A 25,393-nucleotide genomic window follows, 5' to 3' on the forward strand; every position below is an offset into this window, starting at 1 on the left:
AGAAACTTAGCCATTGCACATACATGGCTTTATATAGCATCAAAATGAAACTATTAAAGACATTAAAAAAATTGTAACATTCATACAAATCAGCCATTATGTAAATATAACTTAAATAAATAAAATGTTTTAAAATAGAATAACTTTAAATTACTCTAAACTGTAACCCACCCAAAATTTGTAACAATCAAACTTTATTCTTCTTCAATGTGGCATGAATTGAAACATCTTTTGATAATTTCAACAATATTTTCTTCAGATCTTCATTGAAGTATATTGTATGGTTGATGTCTCTTGGTTCATATCACAATGTCTATTTTATTCTCATATAATATGTGAATTAAAATAAGGAATTGAATGAAAAATGATTTTAGAGTTTTTTTTATTATTAAAATGAATGAAAATTACATATTTTATTTTTACTAAAGTTAAATTTATCATTTTTTAAATTTAATTTAAATAAAAACATATTTAACTTTTACCGTCAGGTCATTTATCCAAAAATAAATAAAATTTAAATAAATATAATATATTTAGATTTGACATAAAGTGGTGGATTTTTCAAATCTTTTACCTAAGTCACTATAAAATTCAAAAGTTAAGTTAAAAGATTAATATTTTTGATATTATTACCACCGTAATTTTTAATGGATTACATTGTAAAGTAGACAAACTTTAATATGAAATCATTTTATTTTGGCCTATTCGATTGATGTTCAGCTCAAAAAGCATTTGGATTAATAATTTGAAATGCAAAATTTCCTAACTTCATATTTAAGAAAAAAAAAATTATTTTCATATAAAACGTGCAGTTAAACCAGCTTTTAACTTAAAGTAAAAGTTTGCACGCTAATAAATCATTTTAAAAATTGAAAAATTTGAAATCGATCGAAACCCGTCAAACGGAGTTAGGTTTTGGTTGAACGGGACATAATTTCTTGGTCTTTGAGAGTCAAAATGCACACTTGAGTTGGGTTTTCCAAGACCATAACCCCTTCAAAATTACTCAAAACTTTGGTCTCAAAAGCATATCCCTTTCCCACTTTATAAAAGATAAAGCTGTTAAAAGGCTTAAGCTTTTTTAGGGGTTTTTTTAAGACTGTACCCTCATCAACGGCAATGATCGTGACACGTGTCTTCCATTGTAGACTTGCCGTGCTTCTGACTGCAGGTGATCCTGGCCTTCGGAATCTCATACCTTATTCCTTGTTTGGGAATCTGCAAATGAAACGGTTTTTATTCCCACGGTTTTTAAAGGAATTGAATTTGATGCCGATCTGTAGGCTCATTGGTTGGCTCATGTTTTATTCTTCTTTTTTTAATATAATTTTAAGGTAATCCAAAAAATTAAATCCAAAATAATTAGAAATTTTGCATTAAAAAAATTAATTAATTTCTTATTATTAATTTTTATTCCTATTTAATTTTTTTAAATTCAAACTATAATGAATTTTTATTTGTATTTAGATAAATAAAATATAATAGATTTCTTTTTTTTTTTTTTGTAGGAAAAAAATAAACATAAAAATTAATGATCTAAATATGATTATTATTGGTTCGAGTTTTTTTTTTAAGGTTTTAGAATTAAAAATTTGAAAATTATTTATTATATACTATCCATTATAATTTTCACTTTTTTTAGTTGAATAATATGGGGTAGAATTAATACGAGTCTAAATTCGGGCTATAATGTAAAATAATGGCCAATAATTTTAATGGAAATAAAAAAGGAAAAAAAGGAAAAAAAGAAAAATTGGAGGGTCAACCCCTAGTGTTGGCGTATAAGACACGCGCCAGAATTCCAAATCGCAGAAACAAAATTCCATTTCTTTTCGCATCCGCATCGAAAGGAGAGTGAGAGTGAGAGGTTCCATTTTCAGGCAAGCCTACAGAGACCCTCTGCTCCCAGAGCCCGCGTGCTAGTTCTCGCTCTCTCTCTCTCGCTTTCATCTCTGTTCGTAGATAATTTCAGATTCCAATTCTTGTTTCTCTCTCTCCTTTCCTTCACAGAGACAAATTTTGAGCAGAGATTCGTTAATTACGCAATTTTCAATCTCTTTCCCCCAATTCTATGTTGTAAACTCACTCAACTCATCAAATCCTTCCCCCAGTCGAAGTTTTTGTCTGTTCGAAGTTGAAACGATGACGGTTGAGCCTAGAATCGATGATCCAAATGACCAATTTCCGATTGGAATGCGTGTTCTCGCCGTTGACGATGATCCTACTTGTCTTTTGATCTTGGAGACTTTGCTTCGTCGATGCCAGTATCATGGTATGGACTCCTCCTCTCGGTGTTTAATGTTTGTGGTTCGTGGATCTCTGTTCTGTTTGTAAAGATTTTGCCTCTCCATTTTGATTTTTGCTCTTCATTTTGTTGAGATCTTTTCTTGGATTGTCAAATTATTCGATCCGTTGACTTGATTGAATGCTTGGGAATAAGTTTGATATTGAACTTTAATTTGGAATTTCGGATTCCCTTCTTATTCCAACACACGTTTATTATGATATCCGATAATTTGATTTTCTTTTATGTGTTGCTTGAGATTGGTTCTTGAATTCGGTTCTGGGATGTTCATGTCTTGGTCGCATTTATATTTGGTACATATTTTTGGAAATTTTTTTCGCAGCCAAATCAGATTGGTACATGCCATTCTTGAACTTTCCATTGGTTGGTCTATAGTTGAATGATGAACTTGTAAATTGTAAGTGTATTGTTTTCATTGGATGTTGCAGTGACTACAACTAATCAGGCTATTATGGCACTCAAGTTACTGAGAGAAAACAAGAACAAGTTTGATGTGGTTATCAGTGATGTCCACATGCCTGACATGGATGGATTTAAGCTGCTAGAGCTTGTTGGACTGGAGATGGACCTGCCTGTTATTAGTAAGTCTTTCCCCTATAATCATGCCTGGAAGCTTTAATGGAAATTTTAAGGTCTATTTTGAAGATACTCTTAGTTACTTCTCTGCAGTTTTCTTACTAAAAGTGGTCTATTATGCACTTCAAATTTAAGGTAAAACTACAGGATACTTATCTGTTGCTTGTTTCAATTTGATCTGTCAATGTGTTTTTAGTGCTCTCTGCAAATGGAGATCCCAAACTTGTGATGAAAGGAATTACTCATGGAGCGTGCGATTACTTGTTGAAACCTGTTCGCATCGAGGAGCTAAGGAACATTTGGCAGCATGTAATCAGGAGAAAGAAATTCGATCCGAAGGACCGAATGAATTCTGGCAATCAGGACAAGGTTGATTCTGAGAATGGTGAAGAAGCAGCCGATCCAAATGGGAAATTTAATAAAAAAAGGAAGGACCAGAACTATAATGATGATGATGACCAGGACTATAATGAGCAAGAGAATGACGACGCGTCGACCCAGAAGAAGCCTCGTGTTGTTTGGTCCGTGGAGCTGCATAGGAAATTTGTCAATGCTGTTAACCAGTTGGGCATAGACAGTGAGTTCTCGTCCTCTCTCCCTCTATAGTTATGTTGATTTCTTTCCCTTATGTTCTTTCTCTGCCCATCTTTTGCGATACAGAGGCAGTGCCTAAAAAGATTTTGGATTTGATGAACGTCGAAAAGCTCACAAGAGAAAACGTAGCTAGTCATCTCCAGGTAAATGGTCCGGTGATTTGATTATCGATGTCGATCATTACTTATAGAAGCCTAATATTAGTTCTATGGTTCACAGAAATACAGGCTTTATCTTAAGAGAATCAGCTGTGTGGCAAACCAGCAAGCTAACATGGTGACTGCATTGAGCAGCGGAGATCCTTCTTATTTGAGAATCGGTTCTCTTAGCGGAATTGGGAATTTCCATTCTTTGACTGGACCTCCGCAGTTTCCGAACACTGCTTATAGATCCATCCCAACGACTGGGATGCTCGGTCGATTGAATACTCCTGCTTGTATGGGTATGCACGGCCTTTCGTCCCCAGGAACAGTTAAACTGGGTAATATGAACAATTCAAACAATGATCAATCCACATTTCAGCCAATCATGCTTTCTGGAAACCGCAGTGGGAATATTTTCCAGGGAATTCCTGAGCCATCAGAACTTGATCAACTACAACATGTTAAGCACGGGACCCATGTGGACAATCTCTCTTCTGCTTTTGATGAGAGAACAGTATTTCCTGCCTCCATTGGCCTACCAAATGCAAACATGTCTTCTGGAACTTTGAGTAATCCTCTTTTAGGATTAGCTAATGATCCCATGATTTCAGAAGTTCAGCATCATGAAGTGAATGTTGGCAGAAAATTTGGATCTCAATCTTCGATTTCGGTACTATCTTCAACTTCCGAAAGCTCACGTCCTTCGCTCGATAATCTTAGATGCACTGGTGAGAATTGGCCGAAAGCTGTTCATTCATCTCGGGTCCACTTGAATTCAATTCCATCTAGCAACCTTTCGAATATTGCTACTTCCTACCATAGTCAGTTGAGAGACAATACTACCAGTGCATTGCATATAGGAAATTGTCTTTCTGACATTTCGTCTATTACTTCAATATCTACTCCGTCCCATGATTCGAGAAGAGATTCTCAACGACAAGGAGCCACAACTAGCAACAGATATAATCAAATGATCTCGAAGGTTCCTGTTCAAGATTGGAATGATCATAAACAGGATGCCTATTGCCACACAACTATGGCCTGTAGTTCATCAAATTCTTTGATACCAGTGAATGGTGCTGCAGAGACTTTGCCCAAGCATTTGGAAAATCAGAACACCTTCTCTGGTAGCAAGGATTTCAATGTGACTAATCAAGCAATTGTTCTTGATCATGCAATGATGGAACATGATAGATTCAAGAAATCCACAATGGAGACGTCGCTCATGTTGAAACAAGGTTACCTGTACGATCATCAGCAAAAGATGCAACCCAGATTCTCTTCAAGTAACTGCGGCTCCTTGGAAGACATAGCTTGTGCCATGATGAAAGAGGTAACTTCTTTCCCTTTTGTCTTGTTAGTGTTTCTAGGCTTCATTCATTGAACTTATTGTCTTCAAGTGTGAGATCCCACATCGGTTGGAGAGGAAAACGAAACATTTTTTATAAGAGTGTGGAAACCTCTCCCTAGCAGACGTCTTTTAAAACCGTGAGGTTGACGGTTATACGTAACGGGCTATAGCGGACAATATTTGCTAGTAGTGACTTGGGCTGTTACAAATGGTATCAAAGCCAGAGACTGTGTGGTGTGCCAACGAGAACACCAAGTCCCTAAGGGGGATGTATTGTGAGATCCCACATCAGTTGGAGAGGGAAACGAAACATTCCTTATAAGGGTGTGGAAACCTGTCCCTAGTAGACGTGTTTTAAAACCATGAAGCCGATGGCAATACGTAACGGGCTAAAACGAACAATATCTGCTAGCGGTGGCTTGAGTTGTTACATCAAGGCTAAGCGCTCTGCTGGAAGAAAGAGTGATAACTCTTTTCCTGCGCATCCTACAATTTCTTTTCCCTTATGTGATTGTATCTAATGAAGTAGGTATCATTTCCCATTTGATATGATATCTGAATATCCTAGAATTGCATGGAAGGGTATTTCCTTATCAATATTTAGTCTTTTTTTTTTTCATTTTCGATGTTGACCAAAACTCAATACTGTCAATGTTATTTTCATCTGAGCTTCATTTATGCGAAGTATTGGCGTTCGTTACAGTAACAATATGATACTCTACAGGAACAAGATGATGGAAAATTATTGGAAGGGGACTTTGGATGTGATAATTATCCCATTGGAACATGCATGTGAAGCCCAACCTACCTGAAAAACGAATTCTCGAGTCTGACAGCGAGCGTTATCTAGTTTTGCCTCAAGCAGATTTTAATGTATTTACTTCCTGCAGGTTTAGCTCCCTGACCATGTTCTTATTTAGCTTCCTACATAATCTGTTAAGGAAGTCTCTGTTTCTCATTTTGATTCCATGACTGTTTATTTCTATTGATGTTGGCCAACAATTGTACATTGTAATTCATATGGGTAAAGATTTTGCTTCGCTATACTATAAGTGATTTGTTTCGTCTTTTGTTGACTTTTGGATCGATATCTAGTTTGGATTAGATCAGAAAAGCTCGCTCGGGCTCTCTTATTCTATGCAGAAATGACATTGTTCTTCATGGTAATGAACAAACCCTTCTGCTATTCAAACTTTCTGAAGCTTAATGCATGCTAGTAAAAAAGTATGTTGAAAAAGCATCAAGAGTTTGCGAGAGCAAAGTGACCCGAACATCGATCGCTTGGCTATCTGTGGGGTTCTGCAGAAAGTAAGCGACGTCGAGGATTGGTGGCTTCAAAGGAGATGCATAGGCGGCTTCTCCATGTAAGAACTCAATCTTATGGAATGGCATTCTGGTCCAATCTGATATGACAGTGAGCTCCTTGAGAGGAGGAAGTGAAGCTTGAGGGCCATCAAGGCCGTGTTGGTATGCATTGACATAGTCGTCGTCGACTTGAGACTTGGCGTCTCGAATCATCTCGATTATTGTTTTGTAGCTTTCTTCCTCCAATTGTTTTGCAGGTAAGGCCACAGAAGCGAGCACAAAGGAGTTGCCGCTGAAGCCTTTGGGCAGAGGAGGCTTCAGCTTGTTCCTGGCGTCCACTGCGAATTGTAAGCACACTATCTTTTCTTTGCTCACAGACAGAGCCTTGGTCCTTGCCTGTACTCACAATAATAGACATCAAAATCTCCAACCAATTTTCCCAACTTAATTAACTTAATTAATTCCAAATAACAACAAATCCATGCAAACACACATTAATTAACTTCAAATGATACCCTCCACAATCAATTTGAGAATAGCTTAGGGTGGGTGTGAGATCCTACATCGGTTGAGGAGGAGAATGAAACATTCTCCGTAAGGGTGTGGAAATCTCTCATTGACAGACGCATTTTTGGACAATATCAGCTAACAGTGAACTTGAGCTGTTACAAATGGTATCAGAACTAGACACCAAGCGATGTGTCAGCGTGGAGGCTGAGCCCCGAAGGGGGTGGACACAAGGCGGTGTGCCAATAAGGACATTGGACCCCAAAGAGGGGTGGATTGTGAGATCCATTGGACTCCAACGGGGGGTGGATTGTGAGATCCCACATCGGTTGAGAAGGAGAATGAAACATTCTTTATAAGAGTGTGGGAACCTCTCCCTAGCTGTTTTAAAAACCTTGAGAAGAAGCTTGAAAATGAAAGTCCGAAGAGGACAATATCTGCTAGGGGGGCTTGAGTTGTTACAAACAGTATCAGAACCAGACATCGGGCAATGTGCCAGCATGGAGGCTGAGCTCCGAAGGGAGGTGGACATGAGGTGGTGTGTCAGCAAAGACGTTGGGCCTCGAAAGGGGATGGACATGAGACAGTGTGTCAGCAAGGACGCTGGGCCACGAAGGGGGTGGACATGAGACAGTATGTCAGCAAGAACGCTGGGCCTTAAAGGGGTAGATTGTGAGATCCTACGTTAGTTGAGGAAAAGAACGAAACATTTTTTATAAAAGTGTGAAAACTTTTTCCTAGTCGACATATTTTAAAAACATTAGCCTGTACGAACATTCCCATTAGTTTTGAAAATAAGTTAGAAGTACCTTCCATAGATGAGCAGCAATAACATCAAATGAAGAACAAGGAAAGCCACCATTTTCCCCAAAAGCCTTCTTCTTCAACGTCTCAATCATCCCTCTGCTCACTCGAAGTGTTCTACAACCATACTCCTTTTTCTCCATTTCCTCATTCCCCATGGCACTTTGCATTATCAACTTGTACAAATGATCGATTGCCACCGCCCCCGCTCCCGACCCAGCTGCCGATGGCTTCCCCGAGCACCGATTCGGGACGCTTCCCATCAAAAGCCTCCCCCTTTCATGCACGGGCTTCTGCAACTCAACCCCATATTGCTCCTTGTCGTCCTTGAAAATGGCTGACTTTGTCGCCCATGCACTTAGAAACTCGTATGCAGCTGGTCCATCGAATAATGAATGGCTTATTCCAGTTCCTATGGAGTATCCTCCGCACCCAAATCTTGTCACCTATGAATGAAACCGTTAGTACCATATTTCAAAAATACATACAAATTTTCTCGACACCGTAGGCTTCCAAACAGTAGGAGGATACTAGGATTTTGACCGTATGCCCGTTGAAGAATGAGTCGGCACTAACGGTTTAAAAGATATAAGAGTATTAATAAAACATTTTTCGTAAGATTCAAACGTATTTTTTAAACAAAATATTAACATTCCTATTCAAAACTAACCGTAAAAATATTTTGAATTTTTTTTTCCCAAACGCTTATATTTTTAAAACTACAAAAGATTGGGTGTTTTTATTAATTTAGCCTAAATTTTTAATGCAATATTATTAAAAATAATTGGCCTTTACAGACTGTGGAATGTGTTCATTGTGTAATCCAAAGCTTGTCTCTTTGTCTCTCTGTCTCTTTGTCCCATACAATAAAATCTGACCAATAAAAACCATGTTTTTAAGGTAAAATTTGACAACAAAAAAGTTAAACAGCCTCTCACCTGAGCCACAACCAAAGGGAACTCACAAAAATCCCCATCCAAAACAGGTTTATGAACCAACTCCTCAAAGAACTCATTATAATTTGAGAGATCCCCAAGTTCTGATATCTTCACATCCGTGACTGCCCGAGCTAGAATCGCACCGCGGTTGTCGCACCGGAGGTTCAGCTTGCCATCCGCCGGGTTCGGCTCCAACCGACCAGCTGCCGGGGACCAGACCGACAACGTTTCTTCCAGACCAATCTTCAGTTTGGTGAACACTGAATCAAGTGATGAGTTAGTGTAAATAGAAGAAGGATTGTAGAAGAAAATAAGGTACATATGTAAAGGACACTGCCTGTCTAAATTTGAGAGCTCCAAAAGTTTCGAGGGGTTTAAGGTTTTGGGGAAGACAGTAAGAGATTTTGTCAGAGAAACATGGGGAGTGGCCATTTATGGTGCTGTTTTATTTGAAGGGCTTTGTCTTTGTCTGTGGAGAAGAGAAGAGGAGTTTGTTGGGTAATTATAAGGAGTTTGGGGTTTCCCTAAACTTGTAATTTAATTTGTGAATTCTTTTCATTAACTTAGGTGCTACGTTATGGTTGGTAATTAACAATTATAAAATTCCTTTTCTTTTTCTTTTTTTATTTTTTTTATTTTTTTTATTTTTTTTATTAATGATATCTATACACCTATTCCGAATAAATGTATATAATACGTAAAAAGTAGGTTGTATATATCAACGGCTAAGACTTCTAGGGTTCATATAGCTTTTACTCGTCCGTTAAATACTTTTTTCGCGAGAATAAAGAGATTTGAATCTTTGATCGGTACAGTTTAGGGTTTACGGTTAATAAATCCAATTTTGTAATAAATATGTATCACACGTAAAAAGTAGGTTACGTATGTCAACGACCTGGAATTCTAGGGTTTGTATAGAAAGATTTGCATTTTTGATCGGTAGAATTTAGGGTTTAGGGTTAATAAATCCAACTGACAATGTAGGTTGTATACGTCAACGACTAGGAATTCTAGGGTTTGTATAGCTTTTACTTATCCGTCAAATACTTTTTCGTGAGAATAGAAAGATTTGAGTGTTCGGTACGTAGAATTTAGGGTTTAGGGTTAATGAATCCAACTTTATAAGAATAAATGTGCATGATACGTAAAACGTAGGTTTTATATGTCAACGATCAAGAATTCTAGGGTTTATAGTTTTTACTCATCCGTCATATACCCTTTCGTGAGAATAGAGAGATCTGAACCTTTGATAAGTAGAATTTCGAGTTTAGGGTTAATAATATCTTATTAATATCGAGCTTCTTTATCGACATGTTAACCTATAAATTGTTTCAAACCATAAAAACACTAAGATAATGCAAACCCCGCGTGTCTGCAAATTGAATTATTACAAGTTTGAAAGTACATAGATTAAATCGTTAAAGTTTAGAGACTAAATCATTAAATTTACAAAAGTTCAGGGACCAAAATGTTAACGAACACTTTAGTAAGCGGGGTTTTGAGTTGGAAAAACAGGTTGGATTGGCACATAAGGCATAAAATATTGGTAGAGAAGAAAGAATGATGTCTCCAACTTTGGCAACACTTAGCCTTATATTCTGCTCTTTACCTAATAATAATTCCCCAATCTTTTGCTTCAATCTTCTATTGGCTCATAATGTATTATTTTGCCTAAGATTCCACACCCTCCACTTCCTCTATTCTATGCCAAATCACTATATAATCAACAATTTCTTGTGTTAATATGCAGCTAAGCATGCAAATTAATGGCTTTACATATACCCATTTGGTAGATGGAAGATTAATTTGCTAGTGTTGTTTAAGAAGATAAGAACTTTATGGTCTATTCGGGTGAATTATACGTAAAAAGTTCATTTTTACGCATACCCACATGACAAAATGAAGATAGTTCGTTGGTATTCTATAAAAAGGTGAGAATTTTTTGTTTATTCTGGTGAATTATACGTAAAAAGTTCGTTTTTACGTACACCCACATGAGAAAATGAAGATAATTCGTTGGTATTCTATAAAAAGATGAGAACTTTTGGTTTATTCGGGTGAATTATATGTAAAATGTTCATTTTTATGCACACCCACATGATAAAATGAAGAGGATTCATTGGTATTTTGGAAGAAGATGATAAGTTTTTGGTTTATTCCGGTGAATTATATGTAAAAAATGTTCATTTTTACGCACATCCACCGACAAAAAGAAGATGATTTGTTGGTATTTTCGAAGAAGATGATAACTTTTTGGCTTATTTCGATGAATTATATGTAAAAAAAAGTTCATTTTTACGCACACCCACGTGACCAAATGAAGATGATTCGTTGATATTTTCGATGAAGATGAAAACTTTTAGGTTTATTCCGATGAATTATGTAAAAAAGTTCATTTTTCGGTACACCCATATGACAAAATGAAGACAAAATGAAGACAAGATGTGACAAAATGAAGACAAAATGAAGATGATTCATCAAAAAAGACGATGAATAGGGTTTTTGAGGGTTGTCATCATAATTTGTTGATTAATAATAATAAGCCAAACCGACCAGACATTTGTTTAGTGGAATTAATATGAGTGGTGGAGGAGCTTTAGAAAAGGTATATCAATCTTTTGTTTTTGGGTTTGGAAACTGTCGGGAAGGCTAAGTGGAAGAGAAAGGGAGTTGCTTCCATTATACCCTAATTCTTAAAGCTTAATGCATGCATTAAACAATTAATGCCTATCTTTAGTGTAATTACTATCACATTAACCTTAATCAAACTCAATTACCCAAAGTATAGATTGTGTTCTCGAGTTTCTTAGTAGGTGTAACAGCTCAAGCCCACCACTAGTAGATATTATCTGCTTTGGTCTGTCACGTCTATTAAGGAGAGGTTTCCACACCCTTTTAAGAAATGTTTGGAATGTTTCGTTCCCTTCTCCAACCGTCGTGGGATCTCACAATCCATCTCCCTTAGGGCCAGAGTCCTCACTAGCATATTGCTCGGTGTCTGGCTTTGATACCATTTGTAATAGTCCAAGCCCCAGCATTCTAGTTGGCACACCGTTCAGTGTCTGGCTTTGATACCATTTGTAACCGCCCAAGCCTCAGGTACACCGATAAATGTCTAGCTCTGATACCATTTGTAACAGCTCAAGCCACATTGCTCATTTTCTGGCTCTGATACCATTTGTAACAGCTCAAGCCACACTGCTCAATGTCTGACTTTGATACCATTTGTAACAGCTCAAGCCACACTACTCAGTGTCTGGCTCTGATACCATTTGTAACAGCCCAAGCCCTAGCGTCTATACTGGCACATTGCTTGGTGTCTGGCTCTGATACCATTTGTAACAGCCCAAGCCCTAGCGTCTATACTGGCACATTACTTGGTGTCTGGCTCTGATAACATTTGTAATAGCTCAAGTCCACCACTAACAGATATTGTCTGCTTTGACCCGTTACGTATCGCCATCAGCCTTACAATCTTAAAACATGTCTATTAGGCAGAGGTTTCCACACCCTGATAACGAATGCTTCGCTCCCCTCTCCAACCGATGTGGGATCTCATAATCCACCCCCTTAAGGGCCAACGTCCTGCTGGCACACTGCTCCGTGTCTAGCTCTAATATCATTTGTAATAGCCCAAGCCATCGTTAGTAGATATTGTCCGCTTTGGCACATTACTTATCGCCGTCAGCCTCAAGGTTTTAAAACGCATCTGTTAGGGAGAGGTTTTCACACCTTTATAAAAAATGTTTCATTCTCGTCTCTAATCGACATGAGATTTCACTGTTATACATGGAAGTAATATATGTATAGTAGTTAATTGTAACTAATCGATAACGTCTGATCACGTTTGTTCTCGAGTTGAGAGATGTCCATATCAACTTCTAGATTTGTCCATATCGCACATTTTATGCTTAGTGCATTAATCGTTAGTTATATATAAACGATCGTGTTTGTTATTGGGTTAAGCGATGCTTTGGATTGACTTAATTATCCGAGTCATACATTTATTGGATTCAGATGTTTCTCGTTAGCTTCATAAATTCGCACCTGCACTGAGAAAACTCTCACTCGGTTATTCTATACTCTTAGTTGGACTAGATTGATTTTTAGGGTTACGTGCTTAACTCTCGCTCGTTTGTTTTTTCTTTATATAAATGTTTTTTATTCGACAAACAAACTCAAATTTAAAAAATAAAAAATAAAATTGTTATCAAATCTAATTTCAATTTTTAATTTAATTTTTATAATTTTTTTTTATAAATTCATTATTGATTTTTTCTAATAAAATAAAAGGTGCAAGTTTTAAATTTTTAATCCATTAAATTGGAAATACTAAATCACGTAAATAAAAAAAAAAAGAAAAAAAGTTAAGGCCTACGTGGAAATAAAAATAGAGATCAAAATTTATAATTTAACAATGAACGACACGTGTTGTGTGGACCCAGTTTACCAGAGAAAGACTCTATGCATCCAATAAAAAAGCAGCCACCTCATTGAATGACACGTGTACAGTTCGGATTAGTTCAGACTCAGTATTCTTACGTGTCATCCAAACCACGCCGAAATCCCAAATTCACTCTAATTTCCGCGACTTCATAAACAAAAAAACAAATTGGATTATTTCTTTAAATCCAATTCTCAGTTCTACCGGTAGAACTCAGAATTGAAATCGCAGAATCGCCGTCGGGTTTTTGGCGAATTCTTCCGATCAACCGTGGCTTCTTCAGGATCCTCAGGTCTGTCTCGGAGAAAACAATCGGCTTCCGCTTCTACTCCGCCGTCAGCGCCGACGAGGATCGTCTACAGAGAGAGAGTTCCGCCGTCGCATCCCGATTTGCCTTTCTGGCAGCGTAACTGGTTCATTGCCTTGCTTTTCGTTATGGCCATCGGTTTCTTCTCTCTTGCGATTTTTCTCTTCCTCGGTCTCGATCTTCACCAGGGCTCCCCGTCGTCCGCATCTGCTGCGTCCTCCGAGGGCGTTGAGGTTTGAATCCGTTTACCTTGTTTATGTGCTTTGTTCGAGTTCGCATTTGAGCCATTCGCGCTGGATTCTCTGATATAGATAGATTATTGGCGAAGAAACGATCAAATGAAATGAATTAGGGAATGTTATGATTTACTTGTGAGGAAGTGGACAGTTTTGATTTGATTCGAACTTAGGAGCATAAAAGATGAAAGAAACTCACTTATACGCTGATGGATCGTACATTGAAAATCCATTGAACTTTTCAACCTCGTATTCATTTACTGTAAAACACACGTGAAGCCATCTCTTAAGAAGATTTGGATTTTCTTTCTGGAAACTCCCTGCTTGGCTTAGAACTGATCAAATTAAACGAATGAGGGATCATATAATGGCTAATGCGTGAGGAAAATGGCGATGTGGATTCGAAATTATCTTATAACCATTAAGTTGAAGGAATCTGCTCAAACGCAGTTTGATAATTCGTTGGAAATCGCATAATCTGTTCAATCTTGTGCATGAATCTATCTCTTAAGCAGATTTTGGTTTACTATTCAGTAATTTCATAATTGAGCAACTGAATCCTACGATTGAAGTCGTGATGTTGATTGGTGTTTTTGTTGAGGACAGATTACTTATGGAACAGTTCTAAAGCTAATGCACGAGAAAACTAAATTCCGTTTGCATTCCCATGACGTGCCTTATGGTTCTGGAAGTGGACAACAGTCGGTCACCGGGTATCCAAATGTTGATGATGCCAATAGCTACTGGGTAAATCTCTCCCCTTCGAGTTCTTACTCTTTTTGTGGAACAAATGTTGTTATCTGTTTCGTCCCCCCTATAATGCTGGTGCTGGTTTGCAATTGTAATGAGTCTATCGTTGGCAGATAGTAAGACCTGAACTTGGGACATCAGCGAAACAGGGCGACCCCATTAAAAGTGGGACAATTATCAGATTTCAACACATGGGGACAAGGAAATGGCTTCACAGCCACTTGCATGCATCCCCAATATCAGGAAATCTAGAGGTCATTGAATCGCATTCATATTTAACAAATTTTTGTTATTGGATAATCTCATGATCATATGTCCATTGCATTGCAACACTTTGCGTTGTCTGCTGGCTGCTTTGATGTTCCTCTCGTATTGAATTTTGTTAGTTGCTGGTGTTGACTTCATGATGATTGAAATCATAAAAAAGGTTCAACTCTGCCACTGTTTAATCATCGAGCCAATATTGTTTGCATATAGTGGAACTTGGGATTATATCACTTAGAATTCAATTATTAGTTACCAAAAGGAAGCTATATGGACCGCATGTGTGATGTCCCACCTTAGTTGGGAAGGAGAACAAAACACCAGTTATAAGGGTGTGGAAACCTTCCCCTAGCCGACGCATTTTAAAGCCTTGAGGGGAAGCCCGAAAGGGAAAGCCCAAAGAGGACAATATCTGCTAGCGGTGGATCTGGGCCGTTACAGCATGCTTGATATTGTTTGTTATTCATTTTTTTTTTTTACTTGCACGAACTTTTCTAGCATATGAACTTATCCTCAGAATGTTTAGTTCATTTAGATGAACATATACCAAATTTCTGGCATTGACAAACTCCAAAGATTGTGTTGGTTGAGCATTTTATTCCGCTATTAGAAATGTTTGCCTGCGCTAGATTTCTGTTATTGAATATCTCAAATAAACCAAGTTTGGATTGTTGACCATATTATGTAAAAGACAATTCATTTCCTTTCTTCTTACAAAACGTCAGTTCGTGCTATGAGTATCCACTGACAATTAGAAAATCACCTTTTTCTATCAGTGGACATGAGGATTTTCTTCTGCTATTAGTGGTCAAGGGATATGAGGATTTTGCTTCCAAATTATGGCCATGGTTTCCAACTCTCCATGCTTGCTAATGGATATACTTGCTAATGATTCCAAAATCTAATTATGGTTTCTATGCTTGCTAATGATTCCAGACTCCTTGGTGCAGGTTAGTTGCTTTGGCGATGATTCGAACTCCGACACTGGTGATTACTGGAAGTGAGTAACCATTTACTATTAAAAAATGTACAATTACACATCTTGATTCATATGTATTGGTGGCTTCTCACCTGCAAAGTTGTACAGGCTTGTGATTGAAGGGAGCGGGAAGACATGGAAGCAAGGACAGAGGATTCGGCTTCAGCACGTCGATACCGGGGGCTACCTACATAGTCATAACAAGAAGTACAGCCGCACAGCCGGAGGGCAGCAGGAGGTGAGAACTGTGAACAACAATCTCAATAAACCAGAAAATGTGTTATTTGTAAGTGACAATTCGTAACCATTTTCTTTATACCTTGGCAGGTCTGTGGAGTCCGGGAAAAGCGAGCTGACAATGTCTGGCTGGCCGCGGAAGGTGTTTACCTCCCTGTTATGGAGACAAAGTAGAGGTAACCGTGTATTTAACTTTCAAGATTAGGTTACTAGGTTTTTGAAATATTGAGAAATTTTTTTAATTTTTTTAATTTTTTTACCGTTGAGTTGATTATTTAACTTAAGAATGGTCGATGAGGTCGTTACTTCAACAGGATCTGTTCTATAGGTTGTATAAGGTTGTTCTTGAGTTTTTATAGAACGACCATAGCTTGCTGCTATTCATTGACAATATGTTACGGCTATTCGGGGGGAAATTGAAAATTAATGAAAATCTTCCATTTTCAAGCAGCTTTGCTTCCTTGTACTGCTGGCTTGGTCTTGTGAAAAACATGCTAAATTTTGTAAAATTAAAACTAATTGAGTCTTTGTTAAGAACGGCGATGATTTACGTGGCACACAATTTCATGAATGATTTTATACGAGATTGTGATGAAAGCCATAGCTTACGATCATTAGCTTTGATCCTGCCACTAGGCATTTTATTAGTACACAAAAAAGGACGAAATTATATATTATTTGAAAAAATTCGCCAAAACTGTTGGATAGATAACTCAGTCTGAATTGAATTCCTTCTCTAGCATCTACCAATTTCACCATATCCTCCTCTTTCAAACTCTCCAGGTGGAATACTTAACGCGTTAGCTACAACACTGAACACTGCACGAGCATTATCAACTGATCTAGACTCTTTGTGAGCAGAAAATAGTATGTTAGGTTAAACGTCAACAAAATATAGTCAAATAAAAAAAATGAAAAAGAAAATCCTAAAGGGAAGCAAAATATGAGCGTGATGGTCTTACAATGAAGGTATATTCAACCATTTTTCATCAAAACTTGTATCGACCCAGATCCACCGCTAGCAGATATTGTCCTCTTTGGGCAAGGTTTTCACACCCTTATAAAGGGTGGTTTGTTCTCCTTCCCAACCAACGTGGGACATCACAAAACTACTTGAACTTTAGACATATACCCCAACTTCACATATTATTGCAAATCACATCTACTTTTGACTTCAACACCAAGAACTTCCATGTGCGAGTAAAATATATACTCAAAGCCTTTGGGAAAAGCCTGCACTTCATTATGTTCTGAAGACCTGTAATAGCTAAAGTTATAAGGAAAAGAAAGAATGAAGCTTTTTCGCAGACCAACTTTAAATATGTTGGCAGTTGTAGGCTTCAAATTCAATAAAAACAGCCCCTCATTGCATTAAAAGAAGCACTGTTTTAATAATACTACATTTGCAGTATCCATGTTCTCTCCTCAGCCCACACAATAATTTACAAACCAAAACTGCATCTTATTTTATTTCATTTTTGGATTGTAGAGACTGAAAACTGAACTATCATCATGCTTTGAGAGCCTAATAGTGAACGAATTATGATTTTGGGATAATTTCAATCTGTTCCTAATGATTTTGAAGTTTTGATTGATACACATGCTTTGTAGAGATGGATATGGGCTCTACTTATAGATACTTAATGCCAAAAAAAAAAGCATCAAAAGAAAGATCAGTCAACAGAAGCCTTAAAAGCAGTAGAGAGTAAGAAATGGAAGAGCATTGAATTACAAAATACAGGGCAGTCCCGCAGGTGAAGTAAATTTAAAGCCATAAATGCCTTCATCTACCTCGTGGAGCGAGCTCAGTTCCTTTTTTTCTTTTTTTTTTTTAATAAAAAAAATCTAAACCTTACTAGAAAATTGAGAGCTAGATAGCAAGAGGAGGAACCTAGAGAGAAAAACAGGAAATCAAGCCCCTAAATTTGTATTAGTAGTAGATTGGAATCCCTACTTTTCCAAAATCAAACTAAATATAACACAAAACTACAAAGTTTGGTGAAATTGCAAGTAGGTTGGGGAGAACGTGGAAATTACTCCCTAACACATACATGTTTTAAAAATCATGAGAGAAAACTCGAAAGAAAAAATTTAAAGAAGATCATGTAAGCTTGGGTTTTTAAAATTGAACAAAAAATTTGTATTCTAGTGTTGAATAGAACAAATTATTCAATAATATACTATAGATTTCACCTACCCTAATCTTTTAAGTCAACATCATGTTCACTCTCTAGTCAACCAGAAATAAAATGGAGAGTTTAGCTCAGATACCTATTCAAACCCTTTAAAATGAGAAGCTAAATCAATACAACCCTAAACTTTACATACTTAAAAGTTATAATATAACCATATATTCAAATATAAACAGAGCAGAAGAAGACAAACCCACGTTGATGCGGTTAATTGCAAGAAGTAAAGTCTATCCATTGCAGTTTTAGAGATCCAAAGAACTGCAGAGAGTAAAATATTAGAGAGCCACATGTTATGAAATCATAAAAGTAAAAGATTCCGAGACAAGAATCGGCAGTGAGGCAGTCACAGTTTGAACAAAGCCTTCCAATTTCAAAGAAGAACACTAAAATAGAGAAATATCTTTCTCTGGTTTCCTTCTTTCTAGGAGGAAAAAGGAAAAGAAAAAGATGACCGACAGTGTTTGAGACAGAAATATGTGGCGTGTAAATATTAAATTCTATAGGGGCCTGCATCAGAGACAAAGGGTACCAGTAATTTATTACAATACTTGGATCTCGAAGCCTTCCATTATTTTCTATCACTAACTCATCCACAGAGGTTTCCAGATCCTATGGTACGAACTACTGCTGATTCGACTGTGGGATTTCGTGGATCCCATTACTTTTGGTTATCAAATCTTGTTCTTCACTTGGATTTTGGATTTCATAATCTAAAAGATTTTTCTTGTTAACTTCACAATTGTTCCGTAGGGAATCGAACATCAGACTTTCGGGAGGGTAAATGGTAACTATCAATTGAATTATGCTTGGCCTTAGGTGGCTTTACGATTTTTGTTTTTTAGGTGGCTTTACATGAGATCCTACGTCAGTTGGAGAGGGAAACAAACCATGAGGTTGATGACGATACGTAACAAGCCAAACTGGGCAATAGGGTTCGAGTTGTTACAAATGGTATAAAAGCCAAACACTGGGCGGTGTGTCAGTGAGGATGCGGGCCCCCAATGGGGTGGATTGTGAGGTTTCACATTGGTTGGAGAGGGGAACGAAGCATTTCTCATAGGGGTGTGGAAACCTCTCCCTAGCATACACGTTTTAAAATTGTAAAGCTAATGCAATATGCAACAGACCAAGATAGACCATATCTGCTAGTGATGGCTTTGGTTGTTACAGGTTAATTTAATAATTTAATATATAAGGGTTGAAAGAGACTCAATTGAAACAGAGGGATTAAATTGCAAAAATACAATAGGAACTAACATATATTTCACCCAATCTACCAAACAAATCTTTAATATATTTGTAATATTTTAACTTTATGATAAACAATAAAGGCCAATTGATCAAAGAAAAAATCAAGATACACAAGATAGATGGATTTATGAAGGGAGACTAACTTGAGAATCTTCAATAACACCACGACTCCCTGTAGTTGAGCATTCAAAATGGCAAGCTCTTCGAAGTGGAGCTTGACGTGAGCGACTTGAAATGATCAGAAGGCACAAAATCCTGAGGCAAATTGGCTCTCTTCACAATTCTCCTCATGTTGTTTTGCAAACTCTGCCGCACCAATTGCTTCACAGCCTTCTTCTCTTCACTCACCAAATCATCCAATCCTTCCAAACCTTCAGCAGAACCTAGAATTGGATTAGTAAAAGAAGATGAAGAAGAACCACAAATTGGAGCAGAAGAATTTCCCCCAAAATGATCAGGGATGTGTTTTCCTTTATCAACCCTCAAACACTCCAAAATCCTAGAGGCCCTCTTCTGAGCCAATGTACTGCCCAAAAGAGTTAGTTCCAACAAAGCTGATGAAATCCCAGCTTCAATCATTGCCTGTTTATCACGGTAAGATTTGTGCGCCATAACCATCAAAATGTAGGATGCTTTCTCTTGACTGCCAGGAGAATCAGCCCAATTCAAGACATCAATGAGTATTGGAAATGAATTAGGGAAAGTGCTTATGGCCTTTCGACCTTCTGGGGTTGATACCACATTGCTTAGAACTGAGAGGGCTCTTTCACTTACTTCCATGTCTCCCAACGCGTTTAGAAGAAATGGGATCAACTTAGTTTCTAAGATAAATGGAACATTGGACGGAAAAATAGAGACGTTATAAAGCGCACGTAGAGCGTCTTGCTTGACTTGCGAACTACTTTTATGATCTGGGTCGTGTAAGTTCTTTACCAAGAATGGAATTGCACCCGATGACCCAATTACCAGTTTGTTGGTATCTAATGCACTCAACCCGAGGAAATTCGCAACAATGGCTTCTGAAACAGATGGATTTGGGGAATTATCAGATTCGATCAGCTTAAGCATTTTGTGTACAGTACCCGCTTTAACAATGGCCGCCTTGTTCCTGAAAACAGAGTGAAAAATTAACCAAAATCCTAAGAACTAATAACTCCGGAAATAAATTATCAATCAATGCACGTAAATTGGACAGAAAAAAAGGGATCATCATGTAGCAAGAATAAAAATTTATAGACGGACCAAAATAGGGATCTCTAAAATGATAGTCACAGGTTGAAATTTTCGTTTTAGTTCAATGCACAAATTTACATATGAAGTTCCGTAGTAATTTTTATTGAGAGATGGTTTTGAAAGTTTAAGCAGGGTGAGTAATATTATAATTTTAACCCATTTTTAATCGTTGCTGTCTCTTCTCATTTATTTCTGATAGCGAAAAAAGAATTAGAATAGTGAGCAAATAAGAGAGGACCCAACTACCCAATGCCTTCAGGACATTTCATATAATTTCACCATCCTTCCTTTTCATTTTTTCTGTCTCGTTTTGAGAGGGAGGGAGGGGGTGGAAGTGTGGTGAGATAGAGACAAAACAAGGACATAGACATATCAATCACTGGAAAAAAGAGCACACTGGAATCAGAAATTAATAGAACTTGGAATTGGAATAGAAAGCAATAAAACAAAAAAAATCGGTGCAACAAATTAGCGGAATGAAAATGACTTGCCAGTACCATTCCCGCACCCAAAAAAAAAAAAAAAAAAAAAAAAAAAAAAAAAAAAAAAAAAAAAAAAANTTACATATGAAGTTCCGTAGTAATTTTTATTGAGAGATGGTTTTGAAAGTTTAAGCAGGGTGAGTAATATTATAATTTTAACCCATTTTTAATCGTTGCTGTCTCTTCTCATTTATTTCTGATAGCGAAAAAAGAATTAGAATAGTGAGCAAATAAGAGAGGACCCAACTACCCAATGCCTTCAGGACATTTCATATAATTTCACCATCCTTCCTTTTCATTTTTTCTGTCTCGTTTTGAGAGGGAGGGAGGGGGTGGAAGTGTGGTGAGATAGAGACAAAACAAGGACATAGACATATCAATCACTGGAAAAAAGAGCACACTGGAATCAGAAATTAATAGAACTTGGAATTGGAATAGAAAGCAATAAAACAAAAAAAATCGGTGCAACAAATTAGCGGAATGAAAATGACTTGCCAGTACCATTCCCGCACCCAAAAAAAAAAAAAAAAAAAAAAAAAAAAAGAAAGAAAGGAAAACGGGAGGATCACAAACCTAACGCAAAATGAAGAACAAATAGAGATTACGAAAAAAAAACAACTGATACCAAAAAATGCGAATTAAGTAATAAACCATGTCAAGAACAAGCAAACAGAGAGAACAGAAAGCAAGAAAAAACAATTCATAGTCGAAGGATTGGAAGGAAGAAAACCTACAAATCGTTTCCGATTCCAAGATTGAGCAATGCATAGAGCGAGGCGATCTTAGATTCATCGTCTTCCAAATCAAGCATTTCAACTAGCGGCGGAATGGCTCCCAGCATTGCAAGCATTCCTCTCGCTTCTGCATCCTCTTTTGCAAGCAACCTTACTCGACTTGCAGCCGTTCTCCTCTCCGCCAAATTTTCATCCTGCAATTTTTTCACTACGCATTTGAACTCTTCCAGCACCTCCTCCTTCTTCTTTGACTCCGGCTCCGATTCCGGCGACGACTCCAGTCTAAGAAGATCGAATAGCTTCTCCGACTTGGCATTGGACCGTTTCGGTCTCACTTCCTCCTGTTCCTTCACAATCTCGGACATCGACCTAATCGCCGAGGAAACGGTACCATCGCCGTCGTGGTGATAGCGATAGCGTGAACTTCCACCACAACTTACAGCATCAAAAAATTTCCTACGGAATGAAGCAGTGGAGAAGGAAGTACAGAGACGGAAATGGCCGGCGGCGGCAGTGGAAGTGGAGACTCGGTCAAAAACTACAGATCCAACGTCGTTTCTTTGACACTTGGCCATATCGGAAACTGCAAACGGTTTAGGAAACTAAATTGCAGGGAAAAGAACAGCACGAGGAATCTCCGGTGCAAGAAGAAGAAAATGGCGATTCATCATTGATTCGATTTCGCTCTGTTCTTCAATCTCTTGGAAAAAGAAGTTTTCGTTTGGTTTCACAGAGCTTCACACTACAAACTCAAAAGCAGAGTGAGTGTTTAAGTTTAGCGGCAAAAACGATGGCTTACTTTCCACTCTACCCTCCTTTATATTCAATTATTTTTATAATTATTATTCAATTTTTTATATACTTTATATTTAAAAAAATCAATTCCATTTAAAATTTTAAAATCGGCCAACATTTTCATATTTTTAAACTAATTTAATTTCTTATTTTGTGACTATTTATTACAAAAATGTTTAATAAATATTTAAATTTTCAATTTTGTCAAATTTTTAAAAAATCTTTACTAATTTTTTAAAACTTTTATTTTTATTTTATGTAATAATTCAATAAGTTTTTATAAATTTTTAAAACACAAATTTAATAATATAAAGATTTATTACATTCAAAATTAAAATTTTAATTTTAGCTAACATATTCAATAAAAATCTAATGTAATAAAGTTTTAAAACTATGTAATAAGCCTTTAATATTTAATTTTTTGTGTTTAATTAATTTTTAAGTTTTTAATTTTGTGTTTAATAAGCTTTTAAAAAATTAATAATTTAAAATATTGAAAAGAAAAAAAAACGATTAAAATTTTCTTTCTATAACCTTAAATAATTATTTTTAGTAATTTTTTTATTAAAATATTAAAATATTATTATTATTATTTATAAAGATGTTCACATCTGAGTTTTTTCTAAATACAAAATTGTAATAAATATTAAACACCATAGAAAAATAATTTAAACCCATAATTATAAATTTAGTTAAGTTAAAAAATAATTACTATCGTCTCTTCAATTAGTAAATAAATTATTACTGTCTTTCCAAAGTAAATTTCTTCAAAAATATAAAAAATAAAATCGGAGGCCCCCACTTCAATGTGACTCCCATTCCTCAATAGTATACTGCTTGGCTGTGGGATGTGACAACGCCCATTACTATTCTTCCATTTAGACCGAAGTATTTGACTTTGGTAAATGAATTATTTAATTTACTTTATAAATAGCTTATTAGGTTCGTATTTCATTACATAACTCTATTCAATGGAAACCCTAACCAATTTCCGTAACGTCTCTATGATGTCCCACATTAGTTGGAGAAGAAAACAAACCACCGTTTATATAAATATAAAGCATTTTAAAACCTTGAGGAGAAATCCGAAAGGGAAATCCCTAAAGAACAACATCTGCTAGCGGTGGATCTAGTTCGTTACAGTCTCCCTTTTTCATTTCCTTAATTTAACAACATTGTAAATAAAGATATTGAATTCGAACAAGCAGTTACGAAATACCTCAATTGTTTGTTCATTTCAATAGACGCCCAAGTGATAGAGGAGTACATGAATGGATTCAAACCACATCTAAACGAAGTGATTACGAAGATATGATGGTTAAAAAATTGGAGAGGAAAACCAAACATTTTTTTATAAGGATGTAAGAAAAAAGACATATTATAAATTCGCAAGGCTGATAACGATACGTAACAAACAAAAACAAACAATATCTACTAGCGATGAATTACTATCTATATCAACAGATATATCTTTCTTTCCCATGGCTGTATCATAAAACCTTCAAAATTAAAGTTGAACGACTAAGTATGAAAAGTTGAAGTAATTTTAAGAGATTACGAGATTAACGAAGAAGATGTCAGCAAAGTATGTAAAGTTGGTCAAATTTTGCGTCGGTGTGTTGCCAGCACCAACCACAATAAGACAGTTTCCCACCAAACTTCATAAAATATCTGAAAGCAAAGGACAATGTGGGCATCCGTCCCTAGCAAAGGACACTCATATCAACGTCTGGTTGTTGATTGCCTGCATTTTGCTGCTCAAGAATCATACACTAAATCTTATTTAAACTAACGAATAAAATGATATCCAAAGAGGGATTCATTTCATGTACCTTACACAACCTTTGATCATAACAGTTCACAATTGTTTGCCAAAATGGATGGATTTCATGGTTGATATGTTCTTGAGAAGCAACCATTCATGTTTTGGTGCGGAAATTACGATCATGGACATATTATTCAAGACAAGACAACGGAGATAGTTTTTAGGATCTCAGATTTTTACATTACTCTCTAGACGTTCTCAATCCCGAACTCTCTTTTTTGCATGGCTAACTTGCTTCGCTATCACATCTAGTAAGATATCATTAGCGGAGTCGAGAGATCAAGTGAGAAACATATGGTTACTAGCTTAATGTCACTATTGACGTATTTTTTTACGATCCAAAAATTTCAAAATTCTCGCTCCAAACATATTATTTTCATTCACACAAAATCATTATTGCAATTTCTAAAACAGTTTCTTATAATATAAAGAAATCAACAAAAACCAAACTATCACCTACATAGTTTGTACCTGAAATCAGTCGTGAGCAACCATAGCCTCCGAGTTAGAATCGCTATCTATCTTCTTGATGCACAATCTCTTTTGGGGAGGCAAGTCCTTGGCAAACGACGATCTATCGACGTCGAGAATGATCGAGTCATCTTCTTGAAAGTCGCCTCTCAAAACTAGCATTGCAATCTCGTTTTCTACTAGTTGTTGTATTACTCTCTTAACTGGCCTAGCTCCATAATTGGGGTCAAATCCCAACGTCCCTAAAAGCTCAAGAGCTTCTTTGGTGTAATGGAGATTAATGTTCTTCTGTTTAAGTCTATCACGTAACCGTTCGATCTGAAACACGAACACAAAAACCATACGCTAAAACTAAATCTAACTTGACGTAATAAAAATGTCAAGACCCGATTTTCAAGGCTTCGAAAATCAGACCGTGAACTAAAAGACGAAATCGAAAATAAACAAAAAGAAAATAGAAGAAGAGAAAAGTAAAAAGATAAAAACTCCATTTGGTTAAAACAAGAGAGAGAAGATTAGTTTCGAAATTATTACAAAGAAAATTACAAATGTAAAATGAAACACAAAAGACTCGAAAAGACCGACAAGGGACTGACGCTCCGGAACGACCCCCTCTGTGACCGCACAGCTCTCGAACGCTCCTCCACCTCGACCGGCACCTAAAAAAAAA

At 36.6% G+C, this 25,393-nt stretch overlaps 5 protein-coding genes across 10 annotated transcripts in view; 2 read left to right on the forward strand and 3 right to left on the reverse strand.

Annotated features, from left to right (window-relative positions):
* The first annotated feature begins 1,828 nt into the window (after positions 1 to 1,828).
* Positions 1,829 to 6,033, forward strand: LOC111443396 (two-component response regulator ARR12-like). Its single transcript, XM_023081195.1, has 6 exons — positions 1,829 to 2,272; positions 2,734 to 2,886; positions 3,078 to 3,458; positions 3,542 to 3,618; positions 3,695 to 4,951; positions 5,694 to 6,033. Exons 1-6 carry the CDS (start codon positions 2,143 to 2,145, stop codon positions 5,763 to 5,765), a joined length of 2,070 nt encoding a protein of 689 aa, XP_022936963.1. The 5' UTR covers positions 1,829 to 2,142; the 3' UTR covers positions 5,766 to 6,033.
* Positions 6,034 to 6,133: 100 nt separating this feature from the next.
* Positions 6,134 to 9,014, reverse strand: LOC111443397 (brassinosteroid-related acyltransferase 1-like). The gene is made up of 3 exons (XM_023081196.1): positions 8,524 to 9,014; positions 7,591 to 8,031; positions 6,134 to 6,670 (listed from the first exon to the last, which is right to left on the reverse strand). Exons 1-3 carry the CDS (start codon positions 8,953 to 8,955, stop codon positions 6,173 to 6,175), a joined length of 1,371 nt encoding a protein of 456 aa, XP_022936964.1. The 5' UTR covers positions 8,956 to 9,014; the 3' UTR covers positions 6,134 to 6,172.
* Positions 9,015 to 13,124: 4,110 nt separating this feature from the next.
* On the forward strand, positions 13,125 to 16,112 carry LOC111443585 (stromal cell-derived factor 2-like protein). Its single transcript, XM_023081466.1, has 6 exons — positions 13,125 to 13,507; positions 14,117 to 14,257; positions 14,374 to 14,514; positions 15,475 to 15,524; positions 15,612 to 15,741; positions 15,831 to 16,112. The coding sequence occupies exons 1-6, from the start codon at positions 13,403 to 13,405 to the stop codon at positions 15,912 to 15,914; spliced, it is 651 nt and encodes a 216-aa protein (XP_022937234.1). The 5' UTR covers positions 13,125 to 13,402; the 3' UTR covers positions 15,915 to 16,112.
* A 669-nt stretch (positions 16,113 to 16,781) lies between these two features.
* Positions 16,782 to 22,207, reverse strand: LOC111443583 (U-box domain-containing protein 12-like). Of its 4 annotated transcripts, none has more exons than XR_002710525.1 (4): positions 21,633 to 22,207; positions 19,327 to 20,291; positions 18,130 to 18,190; positions 16,782 to 16,998 (listed from the first exon to the last, which is right to left on the reverse strand). XR_002710525.1 is itself a non-coding variant. In XM_023081465.1 (3 exons), the coding sequence occupies exons 1-2, from the start codon at positions 22,205 to 22,207 to the stop codon at positions 19,370 to 19,372; spliced, it is 1,497 nt and encodes a 498-aa protein (XP_022937233.1). In that variant the 3' UTR covers positions 17,861 to 18,190; positions 19,327 to 19,369. The 4 variants fall into 4 exon arrangements, 2 of the variants coding, with proteins under 2 accessions (XP_022937233.1, XP_022937232.1); XR_002710524.1 differs by having other exon boundaries at positions 18,126 to 18,190; XM_023081465.1 differs by lacking the exon at positions 16,782 to 16,998 and having other exon boundaries at positions 17,861 to 18,190.
* Positions 22,208 to 23,970: 1,763 nt separating this feature from the next.
* Positions 23,971 to 25,393, reverse strand: part of LOC111443165 (chaperone protein ClpB3, mitochondrial) — a 14,014-nt gene continuing 12,591 nt past the window's right edge. The window contains exons 10-11 of one of the 3 annotated variants that reach the window (XM_023080853.1): positions 24,724 to 25,041; positions 23,971 to 24,171 (exon numbers count right to left, since the gene is read on the reverse strand). In XM_023080853.1, the coding sequence (XP_022936621.1) occupies positions 24,730 to 25,041 (312 nt within the window). In that variant the 3' untranslated portion in view covers positions 23,971 to 24,171; positions 24,724 to 24,729. Of the gene's footprint in view, positions 24,182 to 24,597; positions 25,042 to 25,393 lie in introns of those variants that run through there. The other 2 variants (XM_023080851.1, XM_023080850.1) reach the window with 2 other exon arrangements.

The sequence above is a fragment of the Cucurbita moschata genome, unplaced genomic scaffold, assembly GCF_002738365.1.
Source record: "Cucurbita moschata cultivar Rifu unplaced genomic scaffold, Cmos_1.0 Cmo_Scf00005, whole genome shotgun sequence".
NCBI classification, from domain to species: domain Eukaryota; kingdom Viridiplantae; phylum Streptophyta; class Magnoliopsida; order Cucurbitales; family Cucurbitaceae; genus Cucurbita; species Cucurbita moschata.

Bases quoted from the DNA above. Each gene is read 5' to 3' on its own strand.
- LOC111443585 (XM_023081466.1), top strand. From the start codon at position 13,403: ATGGCCATCGGTTTCTTCTCTCTTGCGATTTTTCTCTTCCTCGGTCTC. The intron at 14,258-14,373 runs GTAAATCTCTCC...TATCGTTGGCAG, and splicing joins ATGATGCCAATAGCTACTGG to ATAGTAAGACCTGAACTTGG. The intron at 15,525-15,611 runs GTGAGTAACCAT...AAAGTTGTACAG, and splicing joins GACACTGGTGATTACTGGAA to GCTTGTGATTGAAGGGAGCG.
- LOC111443397 (XM_023081196.1), bottom strand. From the start codon at position 8,955: ATGGCCACTCCCCATGTTTCTCTGACAAAATCTCTTACTGTCTTCCCC. The intron at 8,032-8,523 runs GTGAGAGGCTGT...TTTCATTCATAG, and splicing joins TCCCTTTGGTTGTGGCTCAG to GTGACAAGATTTGGGTGCGG. The intron at 6,671-7,590 runs GTACTTCTAACT...TTGTGAGTACAG, and splicing joins TTGCTGCTCATCTATGGAAG to GCAAGGACCAAGGCTCTGTC.
- LOC111443396 (XM_023081195.1), top strand. From the start codon at position 2,143: ATGACGGTTGAGCCTAGAATCGATGATCCAAATGACCAATTTCCGATT. The intron at 2,887-3,077 runs GTAAGTCTTTCC...ATGTGTTTTTAG, and splicing joins GATGGACCTGCCTGTTATTA to TGCTCTCTGCAAATGGAGAT. The intron at 3,619-3,694 runs GTAAATGGTCCG...TATGGTTCACAG, and splicing joins ACGTAGCTAGTCATCTCCAG to AAATACAGGCTTTATCTTAA.
- LOC111443583 (XM_023081465.1), bottom strand. From the start codon at position 22,207: ATGGCCAAGTGTCAAAGAAACGACGTTGGATCTGTAGTTTTTGACCGA. The intron at 20,292-21,632 runs GTAGGTTTTCTT...CTCTGTTTTCAG, and splicing joins CTTGGAATCGGAAACGATTT to GAACAAGGCGGCCATTGTTA.